The sequence below is a fragment of the Silurus meridionalis genome, chromosome 17 (assembly GCF_014805685.1).
Source record: "Silurus meridionalis isolate SWU-2019-XX chromosome 17, ASM1480568v1, whole genome shotgun sequence".
Lineage (NCBI taxonomy): Eukaryota > Metazoa > Chordata > Actinopteri > Siluriformes > Siluridae > Silurus > Silurus meridionalis.
This window is the reverse complement of record NC_060900.1, coordinates 27,280,662-27,300,033: the sequence shown is the minus strand read 5'-3', so window position 1 is coordinate 27,300,033 and position 19,372 is coordinate 27,280,662. Positions and strand designations below refer to the sequence as shown.

The 19,372-nt window shown below is 42.1% G+C and overlaps 1 protein-coding gene across 1 annotated transcript in view; it reads left to right on the top strand.

Annotated features, from left to right (window-relative positions):
- LOC124400250 (sodium- and chloride-dependent creatine transporter 1-like) overlaps positions 1-13,997 on the top strand; it is a 38,083-nt gene extending 24,086 nt beyond the window's left edge. The window contains exons 9-14 of the mRNA XM_046871948.1: positions 4,544-4,656; positions 6,088-6,216; positions 6,387-6,489; positions 7,400-7,500; positions 7,789-7,959; positions 10,438-13,997. Of these exons, the coding sequence (XP_046727904.1) occupies positions 4,544-4,656; positions 6,088-6,216; positions 6,387-6,489; positions 7,400-7,500; positions 7,789-7,959; positions 10,438-10,578 (758 nt within the window). The 3' untranslated portion in view covers positions 10,579-13,997. The remainder of the gene's footprint in view (positions 1-4,543; positions 4,657-6,087; positions 6,217-6,386; positions 6,490-7,399; positions 7,501-7,788; positions 7,960-10,437) is intronic.
- Positions 13,998-19,372: the final 5,375 nt, after the last annotated feature.

Genomic DNA, 19,372 nt, shown 5'->3' with positions numbered 1-19,372 from the left:
TTTCCTTCACCACATTCGCCACTCGCTCACTCATCAGGAATAAACGGTGATAAGGAACAAACTTCTAGGCGATAAAGTTGCACGTTCTTTTATACAAACCTTTAACCGCTTTACCTGTGCGAAGCTTCTTCGAGACAATGTTCATTGTAATAATCACTACAAGAATAGAAACAAATTGAACCGAACATCCACACTTGAGGAACCGCATACGGCAGTCGGGTGTCCCACAACTTTTGGCCAATCCAAAAAATAGTGTGTAATGATGAATTAAAATGTTCAGAGAAGAAAAAAAATTCTGAACAAAAAAAAAGAATAAATACCTAAACAGGCAGACAAACAAACCGCAGCGCACGAAACGCGTCTATCGCCATCGACGAATAGCGAAGGAAAATGAAGAAGGGATCAAAGCATTGAGATGTTTGAGGGACGTAGCGAGGGATCACACGACGAGCTCCAAAATCACCTTCATTCTAATGTTAGTTTTAGAGACACCCGGTGGAAATGTGTGAGCTGTTCCAGTGCAGTATTATAACCAGTGCATTATAGTGCATTATTATTTATTTATTTAGTGTGAGTGAGACAGAGAATGTGTGGTGAATCTGTGAAGTATTTCTGTGTGTGTGTGTGTGTGTGTGTGTGTGTGTGTGTGTGTGTGTGTGACCTTGTCTGTCCTTGTGGTGACTAACCTGAGTGTGACTGTAAGTCCTATATTAACATCCTGTGGCGCTGTTCTGTGTGAATGTGCTCGAGGGAGGAAAAAAAAAAAAGAAGATAAAAATGTCATCATTGTGTGGACCTAAACGCTCTCTACCTCCATACCTGAACGACAGGAGCTATTTCTTTTCTTTTTTTTGTTCCCCCTTTTTCCCCAAACAGACTTCTTCCAGATCTTTCCATTATACCTTTGATTCTTTAACCAGTTATCCTTGATTGTCTTCAGGCCCGTTCTCTTTCTTTGTTATTCATATCTCTTCATTTGATATGATCTATATTTTGGCTTTAAGTATTAATTTAAGGATTATTTAACCAGGAGCTTTGCCTCTTGAGATGTGCACATCTCGATTTCAAGAGGGGTCCTGGAGCTGACTGCCGATGCAGGTAAACCTCTGATATCTAATGTCAGCATTTACACCTCTTAATTGTCTTAGGCCTAGCTACCGCTGTGGGGCGCGCACTGGCCTAGCACAGCCAGCCACAGCCTTGGCATTAGCTTTAGCGTTAGAATAGTTTAGCCTAGCGATGCTAAATGCCAGCAGTAGAGCTGTCCCCTGATATAGGTCGTGGAAATCCGATCGGGAAAAAACGTACGCACGCTAACTTCTTGGCCAGGCAGTCGACGTTTCTAAACCTCGCTTAAATCGTAAACGTGAGCACTTCCTGTCGCTGCTAATTTTATTTTTTTTATAACGTAGTCCCTAAATTCCTTCTCATATTGTGTGATTTTTGACATTTGCACTTCAATCTCTATTTAATGCATCTGTCGGATATGTGTGAACACACAAGCAGATTCACTGACAGGGAAAAGGACACAGGGAGGATAACTTCTATTCGCAAAAACGTTTTTTGAGAAGCAACAGAAGGAAAGAAAGAGGACGAGGATGAGGATGAGGACGAGGTCTCTGGTCGGTCAAAGCGCTGTAGATACGGCGCTAACCGGTGCGCCAACTTTTGTTTCTTCTTTTTTTTTGTCAGATAAGGTTTCTGTATCTAACGCCCTTCTGATCTGTACGTCTTAAATATGAAAAACGTGAGCGAATATTTCCCCGAAAGCGTCCAACTAGAGCATGAACAGTACAGGACGTTCCAGTTACGTACACTTGTATTGAGAAATTCAACGATGACAGAGAAGGAAGGAACATCTAACACAGAATAATAACTGCAGTCACATGTATAACAGCTAAAGGTTTGTGGACACCTGACCTTCAGATTGGTATGTGCTTCTTTTTGAAGGTACAGGGTTCAGTTCAGAAATGTTCCATTTTAAAGGTCAGTGTTTAAGGCTCTGGGTTACTGATCAGAAGGTTGGGGGTTTAAGCCCTAGTATCTTCAGGCTGCCACTCTTGGGGCCCTTGAGCAAGGCCCTTAACTCTCAGTGCTGCAGGGGGTGCTGTATCGTGGCTCTGACTCCAGCTTCCTAACATCGCTGCGATGTGCAGAGAAAGAGTTCCACCTTTTTACCTTTCTAATTCTTTTGATTGGGAGGTTATGAGTTCAAATCCCAGTTCCACCAAGCCACCTTAGCCGGGTCCCCAAGCAAGGCCCTTAACCCTCAACTGCTCAATTGTAAGTTTCCCTGGATAAGGGCTTCTCCCAAATGCCTTCAATCTAAATGTAAATGTCTTCCTGTAATTGTCTTCCTGTAATCAGTTTCAGATCTGCTGGTTCAAGTGAGAGGAAAAATTTAATGTTCAGAAGATCTTGTACAACTGTGTGTTTCAAACTCGAGATGATAAGCTACATATGAATGATGGTCAAGTGTCCACATACTTCTGGGCTCACAGCCTGCTCTGGCGAAAGCTTTTTATGCAAACAGGGGGGAGGTGGTGGTGGCTTAGCGGTTAAGGCATTGGAATTTGCATCTGAAGGTCATGAGTTCAAAACCCAGCCATACCAAGCTGCCACTTTTGGGCCCCTGAGCAAGGCCCCTGACCCCATAGCTGCTCCATGTATGAATGGATAAGTGAATGTAAACATTCATTTCCAGGAAAAAAAGGGCAGGAATGCGCTGAATTTGTTCATGTTCATCACATATTCGCTACAGATGTTGACGATAGAAACGAGGTTTGATAATTAATTTAAAAGTAAATGACTATCGAGATTGAGTGCCATTAAACAGGTGCACAAAAAAAACGGCAAAACAAGATGTAAACAACTCGTTTAAACTGTTTAAATTCGGCAAAATAACTGAAAATAACGAAACTAGTCCAATTAGTCCATTTTTAATTGGTGCTACCAAATCAGACCTGCTCGTACCACAGCACAGAGGTGACACGTGCACGTTCCTTCAGTTTCTATGCAACAAACTCGCTCATGTGACGGTCCGGAGGTTTTTCCTTCGAACGAACAAATCTATAAATGTCCAGAACTGTATTTCCTATTGCAAAAATTCTCCCTTAGCATGAAGAACAGCTTTTACACGCTCTCAGCATGCGAACACTTCGTTTCTCTGAACGTTCAGCTAAAGATGTTCTTCACTAGTTCTTGTGCTCCAGTTGACCCCAGAGCAGTTCAGTAGGATGTAGGTGCAGTGACTGGGCAGGTCGTTCCATGATAGATATCACTCCAGACGACTCTTTGTTCTCTAAATAACTCTTACAGAGCTCGGACGTATTCCTCGCTTCGGCTCACCGTCGGTTCACGAAGTCGGTTCCGATGAGCCGCAGTCCAGACAGAATTGCATGGTGTTGAAGTATGGAATGGTTGGTTCACTTTCTGGAATAAGTCTCCAACCTTCTCTGCTCCAAAACAACCCCAACCTCGAACCAAAGCTTCCACCTCCATGTGTGACTGTGGGGGTGAGGCAGTCTGATCACATCTTCTCTCCTGTTCTCCTTCTCACACAAGTTCTTCTGGTAGAGACTAAAATATCACATTGGGGTTCCACAGAACTTCATCCACTCATTCACTGTTTAATTCTGGTGTGGGGTTTTTTATGTTGTTGTTCATAAAAACAAAAGGAACATGCACGTGTCAATCATAAAAATAACCAGGTGTTTCCAAATTTCTGACAGGCACAAGGAGACATTTATCGTAAATTTATGGAAGGAGTCTCCAGCGTCGGTGTAACATGCGGTAAAGTCTTCAGGAACGAGGACATCATGAGTCCTGCGAGACGTTTAAGCTGAATTTTTTCGTCTTATAACCTAAGCGTGTTAAACGACAAGAAACTGGAGAACGAGGGAGGAGTGGCGGTTTATAGCTGCTATAACGCATAATAACCGCTAGACTTTATTATGAAACGAATGGTGATTAAAACGTTTTGATCATTTAGTTTGATCAAAAAATTGGAATTGGGAGCAAATTGCTGTGGTATAAGAATGTGGAAGAAAACACTTTGGACGTGGCGATTTTTTTATTATCTAGAAAACGTTTCACGTCAGCGGTGCGACCCGTCGTCCGTTAATTCCCCGCACACGCCGAAGTGTTTCTTCCCTTTTTCTCTAAAAACGTTTCGAGAAAAGGAAACACCGATGAGTTTAACTCGAGCATGTCAGCACCGCCCCCTCCCCCACATCTAAACGCTGTATCTGTAGTAAAACACTGGATCAATCCGTCTGAATGTGCCTATCAACACTGCTGTCGTTAGAGAAAATGACACACAAAGAATTCTCACACACACACACACACACACACACACACACACACACACACACTCTTTCCATCCAGAGGCACATTCATCTCTCTTTTCTTCTCAGTCTCTTTCCCTCTTGCTTTCTCTGTCTTTGTGAAGTTGGTGTTGTGTGTAAGTTGTGCTGGTGTGTGTCGTTACCGGCCACTGGCCTGTTGTGATGAACGTGTCTCACGCATGCTCTCCTGCTTTCAGGGCCGGGTCTGGCGTTCATCGCGTATCCCAAAGCCGTGTCGATGATGCCCGTGGCACCGGTCTGGGCCACACTCTTCTTCTTAATGCTGCTGATGCTGGGGCTGGACAGTCAGGTCAGTGATTCAGAGTCAAATTATAACATTTAATATGAAACTGTGACTTTATGTTCTATTTTATAGATATTTTTATATACCGTAATTCCCGGACTATTAAACGCACCCAAATATAAGCCGCACCCACTGAATTTGACAAAGATGTATAAGCCGCAGGTGTCTACACTGAAACTAATGAACTTTACACAGGCTTTAATGAAAGACAGTGTCTGTTACACGGCTTGTATCTAAACAGTAGCCTACCAAGAAAGTCATTGTTCACTGTCTTCCTCCTTCCTTTCACAACTATTTCTCTCGAGAGTTTATCTTTTGGCATCGTCGTGCGTTTAAAAATCACCATCGGTGAATCTTTTCTCCCGATGCCGTGCAGCTCAGAACACAGGTGAAGTGTGTTTTCATGCCCGGTTGTTTTCAGCGTGACGAATGATTCACATTTCCTGTAGACAGTCCGAGTGAGCAGCAGGTCAAACGTCAGAGGAAAATCATCCATATTTATGATGTGGTGCGGCCCGATTCAGTGGGAGCGCATCTGATTTAATATAAAGAGTTTCATTGGTTCACCTAAACCTGTTCCGCAATTTCATTTAATTTCAATTTCAGTCTAATGTTATGAGGCTCAGTTTTTCTGGCTTGAAGTTTGTGAAACCGGGAAAAACCCAGAAAAAATCCATAAATTAGCCGCTTCATTGTTTAAGCCGCGTGGTTCAAAGCGTGGGAAAAAGTAGCGGCTTATAGTCTGGAAAATACGGTATGTTTAAATATATTGTTAAATATATATATTGTTATATATAACGTTATATATGTTTAAATGCAAAACATAAACTCTCTTCTTTTTTTATTGTATTTTTTTCTTTATTATTAATTAATTGTAATTATTATTTAAATTTGTTGACGTCAACAGTTTTTCATCACCGGCATCAGCGTTTTTTTTTTAAACGATTCCAAATCAAACGGTTAAATAATAATATAAAGCAATTTTTAAAAATATAAAATACGCAAGAATTAAATAGAATAAATCAGATGAATGCAATACAGATTTTTATTAAATTGATTTACGTTTAGCGATCGATTTATTTGTCGCAGGTCAAATCGATGAAATATAATCTTAAAAACTAAATAAAAGCGTTTACATTTGTAAGACCCCCAATTTTAATTTCTACGTATTTCAGAATTTTTTTTTTTTTTACATTTACAATTTCTCATTCATACAACTGTGCAGCTGTGGGGTTGAGGGCCTCGTTTAGGGGCCCAACAGTGGCAGCTTGGTTGTGCTGGGATTTAAACTCATGACCTTCTGATTAGAGGTCTAAACCACTAAGAAACCACTCAATCAACCATATAATGTGCACATGTGCAGTGTATACTGGGAAAATAATTCCTTTTCCGATCACAAACGGTGCGTAATTCGACGTGTCTCTTCTCCTCGTGCAGTTTGTTGGAGTGGAAGGCTTCATCACTGGCATCCTGGATCTGCTCCCTACGAAGTATAACAAGCGTGAAATCACTGTGGCATCCTGCTGCATCTTGTGCTTTGTTATAGATCTCTCCATGGTTACACAGGTAAGTGTGGAGATAAAGCTTTCGGGGGAACATTTTCCTGAACGCTGTAGATCATCTACACGATTATCATGTATGGAAGTATTTAATATGCACTCGATGAACCTGTGTGTGTGTGTGTGTGTGTGTGTGTGTGTGTGTGTGTGTTTGTTTGTGTGTGTGTTTGTTTGTAGGGAGGGATGTACGTCTTCCAGCTTTTTGACTATTATTCTGCCAGTGGAATGACCCTGTTGTGGCAGGCATTCTGGGAATGCATTGTTGTCGCTTGGGTTTATGGTAAGACGTTACTTTAATAATAGATAATAGATGCGTTGTTGATTCTTTATATTTCTCAGCATATTAGGAAGCTGGAGTCATGAATGTAATTAAGAAGCTTTAATCCTGTATCTATTTTCAGGGAGTTTTTTACTGTAACTTCAATACATTTTAAAGTCAAATATTTGACTTTTCACTCGACTACATTTCAAATCAGTCTTTTTATTTACGAGGATAAAAACGTAACTGCTGAAACACGCAGCGAGTCACCAATCAGGATCGAGCGCACGCTCTGTTTTACACGTGTTCTGATCGACGCTCGGTGTATCTACTGATCACCAACATACAGTTCAGCATCAGTTTAACATCAAGCAGAACATTTAGAGAGGAATAAATGATGAAGAAACTCCAGACTCGAACTCGACACAACACACGTGGATTTATTTACGGGATTGTTTTGAAGAAGGTTTTGGGTTCGTGATGATTGTAATAGAAATCAATCAGTGTTTGAGTCATTAATATCATTCTATTAATAGATCAGTGTGCTGAGAGTCACATTTGAGTCTTTTCACGTTAAAGTGATTAAATAAAGAATCTTGTGATAAAAATTATAATATGAACATTATAGTTATAATAAATCACTACTTTGGATACTTAAGTTAATTTTTACTGGAGTTACATTTAACTGAGTGCAGCTTTATTTGAACTACATGGTTTATGTACTTCGTCCACCGCTGATGTTCAGTATGTACCTGAAAATGGATAAAAAGTGTGGGTGGAAAAGGCGGTGAAAAATCATAACAGGAGGTTCTTCATATCGAAAAGTGAACCTGTTGTGTTTTATATGCTGTTATTATGTTCACTGTTATTGCCAAAGCAAAGGTTATATATGCCTGTGTATTAAAGTGTGTGTGTGTGTGTGTGTGTGCAGGTGCTGATAGGTTTATGGATGACATTGCCCGTATGATCGGTTACCGGCCTTTCCCTTGGATGAAGTGGTGCTGGTCGTTTCTTACTCCATGTGTTTGCATGGTGAGTGAATCTCTTTTCCTGCTGCTGAACTCACAGATAAAAAACTGGACAATTTAAAAAAAAAAAAACACTGGTGGAAGAAATCGTCCCAAAGGTGTTCAATAGTGTTGTAGCTCTGTAGCGGGAGATCTTCAACTCCACCGCCAGTGGAAACCAATGTGCTGGAACAGGTTTTGGTCTCCTAGTTCAAGTGAAGGTAAAATGTTATGCTATCCAAAGACGTCCTACACATCTCTCTCTCTCTCTCTCTCTCGCTCTCTCTTTCTTCTCTCCCTTTTCTCATCTCAGGGAATTTTCGTGTTCCACCTGGTGAACTACAAGCCTCTAACCTACAACAATGTGTACGTGTACCCGTGGTGGGGAGAGATGATCGGATGGTGTATGGCTCTCTCCTCCATGCTCTGCATCCCCGTTAGTGTCGCCTACAAGCTCATCATGGCCAAAGGATCCTTCCGACAGGTTCGGCCCACTTTTTATAACTTATTTATTTTATTCTTTTGAGCACATAAAGTAGGTACAGAGCGCTACAGGATTTCATTACGTTGTTTCTAGAGCTCTTCATTTGTCCGGTTTTCATTCGTAATCATCTCAAAGTGTTGTGTTTTTGTGATAATCGACGCTCCGAATTCGCATTCGGCAGCACGTGACCGCTCTAAAAAAGATTTTTCATCCGAAACCTCACAGAAACGCTCTGCCAGGAAACGTATTTTGTGTAAACACACACCACCCACGATCCGTACACCGTATAATACCATGAGCGTGTTTAGAGTAAACGGGGTTTCTGCTCTTTTCTCACTACTTAGCAACGCAGTCCTTTTTTCTCGACATTGCTGGAGTATTTCTTTACAGTACGTACAGTGGAATTGCAGCTGGTGAATGGACTTGAAGCACTAAAACAGAAATAAAGTAATAAAGAAATCCACAATAGCTGGGTGTGTTTATGCTATTTTTGGAAAGGGGTTGATCGTGTTTGAGAGACGCTTGCAGGTTTCTTTTGTTTCTATGCGACAAACTTGCTCACGATGTAACGCTATAAAGGATTCCTTCGACCAGACAAATGTATAAATGTCCAAAACTTTATTTCCATTGAAAAATCCTCTCTTGGCATTAAGACTTTACACGCTCTCAACATCCTATTCAGCTGAAATACTCCACTTCATCCCAGAGCAGTTTAACAGGATTGAGGTGCAGTGACTGGGCAGGTGGTTCCATGATAGATATCACTCCAGATGTCTGTCTGCTCTCTAAATAACACTTACAGAACTCAGACGTACGCTTCGGCTCATCGTCTTGTTGTACGGTGGAGTCGGTTCCGATGATCCGCAATTCAAACGGAAATGCATGGTGTTGAAGTTTGGATTTATAGTCATGTTGGTTCTGGAATAAGTCTCCAAAACAACCCCAAACCATTAATCTTCTACCTCCATATGTGAGTGTGGGGGTGAGGGAATCTGATCACATCTTCTCTCCTGTTCTCCGTCTCACACAAGTTCTTTTGTTAGAGACACAAATGTCCCATTTGGACTCCACAGAACTTTCCTCCACTCGTTCACTGTGTTCTTGTGTGTTGTGAGTTTGTTGCATAAAAACAAAAGGAACCTGCATGCGTCAATCAACAACCCTAAAAGACTACACACTTTTCACAGCCGCCGTATGATTCCACTCGCATCCAACAACACAACCCTCACAATTGACACTTATTTCCCCAACCTGTTTAGCAAAGAGTTTCGGTTGCTAAGCAACGTAACAGACAAAAAAAAAAAAAAAAAAAAAAAAAGAAGAGCATGCCGCAGACAGAACATTTTTCAAAGAGCTTTTGGTTAATTCGTAAAAAAAAAGTCACTGTGAATCAGGATGAAGTTAAAGCATCAGATCCTGATCCTCTGAGATCCACCACTTTTGAGCTGTTTGGATGTTTTGCGTTCGGGTCAGCAGTTTTTACAGACTCGGCGGCGTACGAACGAAAGCAGTGCGTTTTCATTCTGATAAGTGGGCTAATGGCTTTCCATTGATCCACAATGGAAATAGAACCGAGTGACTTTTCAGCTTAGACGTACTCACTGATACACAGGAAACCATCTCAGGTAGATCGTCTTAGCGGCTCTACAGAAAGGCGGAACCTCTGAAAACAGAAAACAGAAAATTGATGCGTATGGAAGAAGGTGGTGAAGCCGCCAGCTTCCAAATAGGCGTCCGACGATCGATAAATAAATATCCGAGTGCCGAATCTCGTACCCTAATTAAAGTCGCTGGTTAGTCGGATCATGATTTTAAAGACCGCTGCATGAAAGACTGCTGACACTTTATATATTTTTCTATTTATTATTAAAAATCGAATGGTGTCATTGACTCGGTTACTGATGTTAATCAGCCCTTCGTTTCCAAACACCAAGTAACTGAATTAGGATACATTTATGATTCATTTTCAAACTGTTCCACATTAAACCACTTTAAAACTCCACTTCGTCTGGGAGATCACAGGGACACGTATGTGAATGTTTGATCTGGTAATCAGTTGCATGTGTCAGATTTTATTGCGTGACTCCGCCAGAGAAAATCTGCTGCTATCAAACATTGTTTACTTGATTAACCGATTCAGTGTGTAACGGTGAAGGAACTGATCAAACAGACCAAATGATGGTGGGTTTGCGATTTCATTCTCCATTGTAAAAGTATTTTTCGATACATGGCGCGGCTGCTGTCTTTTGTAGTTTCTTTTAATACCATTAAAGTTCAAGGTATTTGGTATTTAAGTACATTTTCTTCGCCCAATCTTGAGGCTGAGGAACTTTCAGAGCCTTGACGATTCGTTTTGCAGTTTCGATTTTTGCAATAAATCCGAATACTTGCCGCTAAAAATGTTAGTAGACAGTTATGGAGACACAATGCAGCGTAGATTCAGATCAAGTCTCTAAATCATGTCTGTTTTCTTCATAGCGCTGGGAAATTTTGACCAAACCCGTATGGGGTGCACATCACCTGGAATACATGGCGCCCGGCGCTGACACGCAAAGCCTGCCGTCCTCGTCCCCCGGAACCGAAGACAACAAGGTCATCATCTTCGAGAGCGGCATGTAGCCGCGAGGTCGGAGGAACGAAGAAAACGACAATGGCCGGAAAGACAAGCTGATAATGCCGCTGCTCGAAGCTGTTCTCCAGTCCGGCTTTTACACTCATCTGTATTTAAACAAGCATCATTTAAAAACATGAGTTTACAAAGACATTTCTGTTTTGTTTGTTTTTTTTTTTGCTTTCAGAACTCCCGGGTTGAAATCGCTGCTCTTTCTGTTTCACTCCTGCAGTTCTGTTTGTTTCGCAGCGCACTATTAGCTTGTCCTCGCTTTGGACGAAGATGTGCGGCACGAAAGAGAGACGGATTCTAGCTTTGGTGTAGCTTTTTTCTTACCATCACCTCCTCAGGGCAGAATTCCCACAATATCCTCCTCGTCCAATCGGAGAATTCAGTTCAAATTCAATTCACTTGTATTGCAATTTTAAAATTATGCATTGCAGCAGTTTTAAAGAAATGATTTATTATTATTATTATTATTATTATTATATAAATTATTAATGTAAATGTATAAAACGCTACCTATGAGTTTCTCTCTAATGAGATTTCACCGGATTCTAAAGGGAACCTATCAGATCAACTCTAATTACGACCTGAGTGATGTAGCTGAGGCTGAGGAACTGTCTGAGCCAAGTGTAAGCCATTGTAGCACAAATTAGAGCCCAAATCTATCGTCACTTACGTGTACACGTGCCTGGGACGAGGGGGATACACACACACACACACACGGATATAAACGTACACAATGAAATCTTCACTCATAGAATTGCTGTAGAAACAGCGATCGGGTCCACTGTATTTAAGGGCCAAAATAGACGTTCACTCCACATTCTTCCTTCTGTAGTGTATTATTCAGTATTACTAACGTATTCGTGTCTGTTCAGGCCGGACTAATAAAACACCAGAGAATAAGTGTTAGGTTAAACGCTCATTTTTTGACCATCGAGGAGGTATGAAGTAACGGATCGTACGACGAACAATTCCTGTTTATTGCACAGTTTTTACAGTCAGGGGTTGTTTATATAAAAAATTTTTGTAATACGTCAATTATTGACTTTATTTGTTTTGCGTGCCAAATATCTCGCTCAGTCAGGAAAGACTCGTTGCCATACAGGACCGAGTTGAACTTGTATTCCTGTTCAGCTTCTCCACAAACGACTAGTAGCTAAAGGAAACATCACGTCTGCATTTTTTTTTTTACACCAAAACGTGAGGATGAGAATCTTAAAGGAGATTAACTTTAGCTTTCTTTTTTAATCCCGTGATATCAGTGATGTCGAATTGCCAAAAAAATGAATAAATCTGAATTTACGCTCGCAGTGTAAGACTAAGGGGTCGGTATTGGGGCCGTCAGGAATCATTTGAAACACATCATTCTATAGAACACACTAGAAATTGATCAGAGGATCAAAGAGTTTTTACTTTTCCAGAGTTTAAGACCTTTTTTTTATTAAATGCAGGAATTCTTAAGTGTGTAGTCAGAATACCGAAATGTATTATCCTTCCACGTCTACCTTCAGACTTCCATTATTGTCTAGCTTTTTTTTTTTTGCTTCAATAGAAAAAGGGGGTTAAAACCCTTATTCGTGGCAACCACTAATGACACAACAATACGTTTTGTTAAGATGAAAAAAATTTCTAAAATATCAACGATTGCATTACAATTTTAAATTTTGATCGCCCGCTACTCAGACGTCCAAACAAGGTTTTTTTTTTCTTTTCTTTTTGTTTGTTCGAGCGTGTTGACTGATCCGACCTCAGATCCTCATCACTGTAACTGATGGCAAACAGTTGCCTTTTTTACCTTTTTTTCATTTGTTTGTTTGTTCGTTCGCTTTAGCGCCCATTCACATCAAGGTGTAAGTGCGTAGTGGGAATTCTGCCCTTCTTTCCTTTCTGTAGTGTAGCTTACTCTTTAAGCCTTTCTAACACCAATCTGAAAAAAAGTCTAAAAACTATTAGAATGTTTAAAAAAAAAAAAGAAGAAAAGTAAAAAAAAAGTAGACGTTAAATTTTAATGTTGTTTTACATAATGTGAAATTAATCAGAGATTTATTTTGTAAAGGCTTTTATTTTGCTGATATACATATATACATTCATATATATATATATATATATATATATATATATATATATATATATATATATATATATATATATATATATATATATAATATCTGTGAGGTATATTTTCAAAGTTTGCTGCAGGATGAATTTTTGATAAAGATGTGACTGTGGAAAGGGTTGATGATATTGATGATATGATTCAGTGGTGTTTTTGAGAAACACTGAGACAGCACAATTATATGCGTTGTCTGTTATAAGTATCAAGCTCGTGTGTGTGTGTGTGCGTGTGTGTGTGCGCGAGTGTGTATGTGTGTGTGTGTGCTTTATGTGTTAGATTTCAGTATTTTCCGCTGACCACCCAGGGACCAAACACGACTGAATTGATCATCTGGAGAGTTCCTCCCCTTTTCCAATTTTCCTGATTTCCACTTCATCCCACAGCACCCTGGGATGGTCAGCTGATAAAATGTTGTTTAGTCATTGTACGTAAAAAAGTAAAGAAAGCAAAAAAATAAAAAAAAAAAAATAAAAAAACGTGTTCTTGACAGTAGCTTCGTCCCAAAGACTCGCTCACTGCAATTGAACTGGTTAATGTCGTGTTGTCATCGAGAGCGTTTTAGAAAAATCTAGAAACGTATCATAATGGGATTTTTCTTCAATCAAAACGTTTTTACCGTATTTGAATACGCGGATTAATTTATAAATAAATTAATGATAATAAAACAACCGTATTTGAATTCCTCTATATTTCTAAACGACTGACTTTTACTCTTTTAGAAATGAAAAGCTGTAAAATGTAAATCTGTAATCAAATTCTTATGATTTTAAGTGTTTTACCAGTTCAATCAACCAGCATTAACATTTTTTTAAATTAAAAAAAAAAAATTCTAGCGGATCAGCAGTGATTATCTTTGTTCGGAATAGTGAACTCTTCAATAGAATACCATAAACTTTTGGCTTCAGAGTTTCGAATCCAGTTCTAACTCGAGAAAGTTATTTTCTTTTGATAATATATTACAGCACGTTATATTGTTGGTGGACCGAAACACTAAAGCTTTGGGTCGAGTTACTGTTTCGAAGGTTCTCTTACTAACGTAGTAAAAGTAGTGATTAACTCTTTCATCGTTGTGCTTGGTGACATGCCGTGAGCCGTACCCACAGTCTTCCATTCGTAAGCTGAAGTAGTAATAAACATAACGACTCGTGCTGTAACTAAAGTCATTGCTTGTGCAGGATTTGATCACTGATGATGTTAATGTTTGAAGGGCTTCATGCTTTACACCACTGTGACTGTGTGCTGAAGATCCACTCACCCATATCAGAGCAACAACTGGCAATAAACCAACTAACTCCATGGCAACACTCGTGCGTCTTGGCTTTTCTTTTTGTCTCTGAATATAATATAGAACTCTTAATATAGAGTTCTCACTATACAGTTCTCATACAAAGTTCTCACTATAAAGTTCCCACCATAAAGTTCTCACCATAGAGTTCTCACTATACAGATCTCATATAAAGTTCTCAATGTATAGTTCCCACTATAGAGTTCCCACTATAAAGTTCCTACCCTAGAGTTCTCATTATAAAGTTCACACCAAAGAGTTCTAACTATAGAGTTATCACTATAAGAGTTCCCACTATGGAATTCTCACTGTGAAGTTCTTACTATACAGTTTTCATAATTCTTACTATACGGTTTTAAAAAGCGCAGTTCTCACTATAGAGATCTTATTACAGTTCTCACATAAAGTTCTCACTATACCGATCGTCTCTAGTTTAAGTATGTAACCCTAGTTCCCTGAGGGAACGAGACGCTGCGTCGAAATGCTTTGGGAACGCGCCTGAGTGTTCAAGCTCAGAATAACGTGTGTAATCATTCAAAAATTGGATGCTGGCCGTCACAGATGAGGTGACGTCACGACCAGGAGTATAAAACGCATATGAAAGAAGCCAGTGGCAGCTTCTGTAAGGGAGAAGAAAGCGCTGCAGGGACGCCGGAGGTGTGGCACAGAGACGCAGCATCTCGTTCCCTCAAGGAAATATGGTTACAAACGTAACCTAGAGACGTTCCCTTTCAGGAACTCAAGCTGCGTCGAAACGCTTTGGAAACAAGTGTCCAATCCCGCCAGACTGACCAGACCCTGCTCAGTGCACAGCTAGAGGAGGACCGAGGGGCCAGGAGTGGCACTGCGGTCCAGGTTATAGAATCGCACAAAGGTCAGGGGGCGGACCAACCCGCAGCGTCACATGTTTTGGAGACAAACTCCAGAGGACCAAGACTTAGAGGCAGCCACACTCCGGGTGGAGTGAGCCCTGACCCCGAAGGGAGCGGGGAGATTAGAGGACTCATAAGATGACGTGATAGTGTCAACGATCCACCTGCTCAGGGGCATGATTGGCCGAAATGGCAGATGCGAAGACTTTTAGGGTGGACGGAGCCAACCCCTTGGCGAACTGTCCCTGGAGAAAATCCAGCACTAACCCAACTGGGCAGTGGACTGAATCCAGCTGGTGGTGCTCACACCACGAGAAGAACAGGCGCCACCCTCAGGGGCCACAGCCACAGCCTCCACAGCTATGGGCAGGGGTGAAATACGGCACCCCCTAGCTGAGAAAGGAGGTCCCTCCTCAGAGGAATCTCCCACGGAGGGTCCTCAAGGAGAGCCACCATGTCCGCGAACCATGGTTTGCGCGGCCACCTTGGAGCTACCAGGAGGAGACTGACTCCATCCCGGAACTCCCGGAAGCAGTGCGACGGGGGGGAAATCGTACAGACGCAGCCTCGGCCACACCTGAGACATGGCATCCAGTCACAGAGGGGCAAGGGGTGTAAGGGAGAACCGGAGGGGACAGTGCGTTGTCTCTCGAGACGCAAACAGATCCACCTGGGTTCTTCCGAATTTCTCCCAAACCCGCTCCACCACATCGGGGTGGAGCTGCCATTCCCCGGGCCTCAACCCCTGCCTCGACAGGGCGTCTGCTGCCTCGTTCACCGGCCTGGGGTGTAAACCGCCCTCACAGAGAGGAGTTTCCCCTGGGCCCAAAGGAGGACCTGGTGCACTAGCCTGCACAGGGGGCATGAGCGCAGGCCTCTTGATAGTTGATGTAAGAGACCACCGAAGTGTTGTCCGTACGGACCAACATGTGGTGACCTCTGAGGTCTGAGAGGAAATGCTTCAGAGCTAGAAGCACGGCCAGCATCTCTAGGCAATTGATGTGCCACAGTAGATGGGGCCCCTTCCACAGACCTCTGGCGGAGCGACCACTCATGACCGCTCCCCACCCGAGTCGCATGAGAGAGCGGTTCAGCTGACGTAGATCTAAAATAGGACGCAACCCACCGTCCTTCTTGGAAACTATGAAGTACCGGCTGTAGAACCCGGACTCTCGTTCTGATGAAGGGACCACCTCGATGGCCCCCTTCCTCAGGAGAGTGTCTACTTCCTATTCCATGACCAGAGCCTGCTGTCGTCCCACCAGAGTGGGAAGAACCCCGTGAAAACACCGGAAAAAGCGGTGTGACACGCCCCTCCACAGCCAGATCCCCAGAAAGTTCCGTGTCAGGATCTTTTCGCCGAAGCCTTCTGGTTGGAGATGACAGTCCTCAGATCTTTCACCTCACGAGGCTTCGATGCCGAGCACCATGCAGGATTCCTCACAGGGGGAAAGCGAGTCGCGACACTGCGTTTCTGAACCTTCCGATGGGAGACAGAGGGCTGCGGCTGGGGCTGAGCCTGCCGAGCAGCCCCCTGTGAGCGGCGTGGGAGGTAATGCTGGAATGCCGCTGCCTGTTTCCTATTTTCCTGAAACCTCTCAACCACCAAATGTACGAAATCGCCGAAAAGGCCAGGAGTTAGCGGAGCGTCCAGCAATACAGCCCTGTCCCTATTAGACATGTCTGACAGTGTGAGCCACAGGTGCCTTTCTGTAGACACTAGGGCAGCCATAGACCGGCCAATGGCCCTAGTGGTCTTCTTAGTGGCTCGGAGAGCCAAATCCACCGTACGGCGCAGCTCATCAAAATAGCCGTCCATGGCACCCCCACATCCAATTCACGCAGCAGGTCAGCCTGATATGCCTGCAACACCGCCATGGTGTGCAGGGAAGCAGCAGCTTGACCTGCTGAAGCATAGGCTTTATCCACGAGCGCAGAAGTATTGTATAGGGGCTTTGTGAGCAATGTCGGGGTCTTTGAGACGAGAGATAGGTGGCAAGTGTCTCTTCAAACTGAGGCATAGCCTCATAACCATATTCTTTCCACCCAAAAATGTGGGAATACACAGTAGAAGTGGGGGTGAAGGGGCGGGCCGAGTAAGATTTAACCCATGACCGAGACACCTCGGTGTGTAGATTGGGAAAAAATGGAAGACCCCTAGGTTGCAACACGGGTGTCAGAAAGCGCTCATCTTTCTGACACCATTTAAACTGGATTGATAATTATTACTAAATAAACGTGCGTTGAGAAGATCGGAAGCTTTTTTTTTGTACACCGGCTGCATTTCAGACCTTTTGTAAAATCATGTGTAAAATAGTGGTTTTGTTCTCATCTTTTTTGTGTGTCGATGTAGAACAAGGTTGTCAGGAGAACCGTTTTAGGAATATAACATCTACCAGACTAGATTCTTTTTGAGACCAAAGTAAACCTTTTCGGGGCATAATTCCGATAAAAAAAAGTAAACGACAAGTATCTTGTGTGTATGATGTTCACCATGCTCAGGGTGAAACACGGTGGCAGCAGCGTCATGCCACGCTGCTCTGTTTCTTTTCATCTACGACTGGGTATAGAAGGAATCATAGATCAGTCTGTTTTGTGACTCAAAGCACAAATCCAACTTAAAAACAGAAATGGCTTTAGAAGGAGGGAAAAAAAAGAAAGTGTGGAATGTCCCGGTCAGAACCCAAATCTAAATCAAAAACCTGTGGAATGGGAATTTGATTGATCTGGTGGATGAAAGAGAGGAAAAAAAGTGCAGATATGTTGTTTTTTTTAAAGTACTCAAAAAGACAAAAAAGGAAGGGGGTTGAAAACTTTTGCATGTGTGTTGTATTTTTTCTGCTTTTGGCCAACTTTGCGATTTTCACAGGGGTGTGTAAACTTTTGCTATCTTTTGTATAATGCAGATGATTGTTTCTTGGTGTGTTTAATAGGATTGAAGGAGAGGGTAACTGAGGAACACTTAAGTATAAGCAACCATGATAAATGTAACACACACACACACACACACACACACGTGCAGGAGGTTGTGTATTGTACTCAGCCTGGTGCGGTTCGAACTGGTTTTCCTGATAAAGGCTGTTTGTAAGAGGAAGAGGCAGCTGCCATATTAAGCTCAGGCAGAGGCCCAGTGTCACCCAGTCTGTGAAGTCTATGTTTAGCTTTCTCGCTCTGCTCTATTTCTGGAACACAGTGGATCTCCGGACAACCTGCTGAATCCCGTAGCCGACGGCGGTTTTCACGAAGTCCTCCGCACGTGCCGTGACACACGTTCGCTGCCCATCTTGAGGATTTCTCAGAACGCCGTCTAAGCCAAATTCAGCGGAGTTCGAGCAGATAAAGTGTCCCGCATTTATAACATTTCGAACGGAACACGAGGTATAGCCCGAGCTGCGGTTATGTTCTTGCACACGGATGTGGCAGAGGTTCTCTCCAGCATTCCACAGCCGTTTTTTTTCACTGCATATTCGCTATCGGAGACACGCTGTGAAATCAATCACGGAGAGGAATGAGAGCTGAACGAGAGAAGGCCACGCATTTGTGATGCGATCGTGCCAAATCGTATGACGGCATCCAGTTTCACGACCAATGCGGCAGCTGTGCACAAGTCCAAAAGTACACAAATATTGGATAACAATTCGTAATAGAGGATTGTTCAGGGGTTCTGGTTCATGGCTTCTGAATCTAATAATCAGTGGTGGACAGAAAGGAAGTGAATGTGATGAGTTACGTACTTATTTTCACGTTTTACTGAAGTGTTTCCATTTGGGAGACTTTTTAATGTAACTTCACTACATTTCAAACTCAAATATTTGACTTTTTATTCAACTACATTTTGTGAAATCAGTCACTGAGGATAAAAACTGGTCTCGTAACTCTGTTTTACACGTGTTCTGATCGACGCTCGGTGTATCTACTGATCACCAACATACAGTTCAGCATCGGTTCAACATCAAGCAGAACATTTAGAGAGGAATAAATGATGAAGAAACTCCAGACTCGAACTCGACACAACACACGTGGATTTATTTACGTGATTGTTTTGAAGAAGGTTTTGGGTTCATGATGATTGTAATAGAAATCAATCAGTGTTTGAGTCATTAATATCATTCTATTAATAGATCAGTGTGCTGAGAGTCACATTGGAGTCTTTTCACGTTAAGATGAGTCTTGTGACGTAGCACTTTGGATATTTAAGTGCAATTGAAGGCGAAAACTATTGAACTTTTACTCAAGTGAAAGTTTAAAGGGACAGTTTTACTGAATGTTTCTCTACTTTAACATGTTCCATCCACCGCTGCTCCTAACACACTGTAGGCAAGGTTCTGAACATCAGGTGGGTATTACTGACCCAAAAACTCAATAAATCCCCAATAACTATTTTTGGATCAATAATAGAGCACTGACTCGTAGCTTGAGCTCGCTGAATATTTATACTATACATTTCACCAGAAATACCTCTGGAACCTTCACTTAGAAATACGGACCAGATTCTAAATTTAACCAAAATGTGTGTGAAC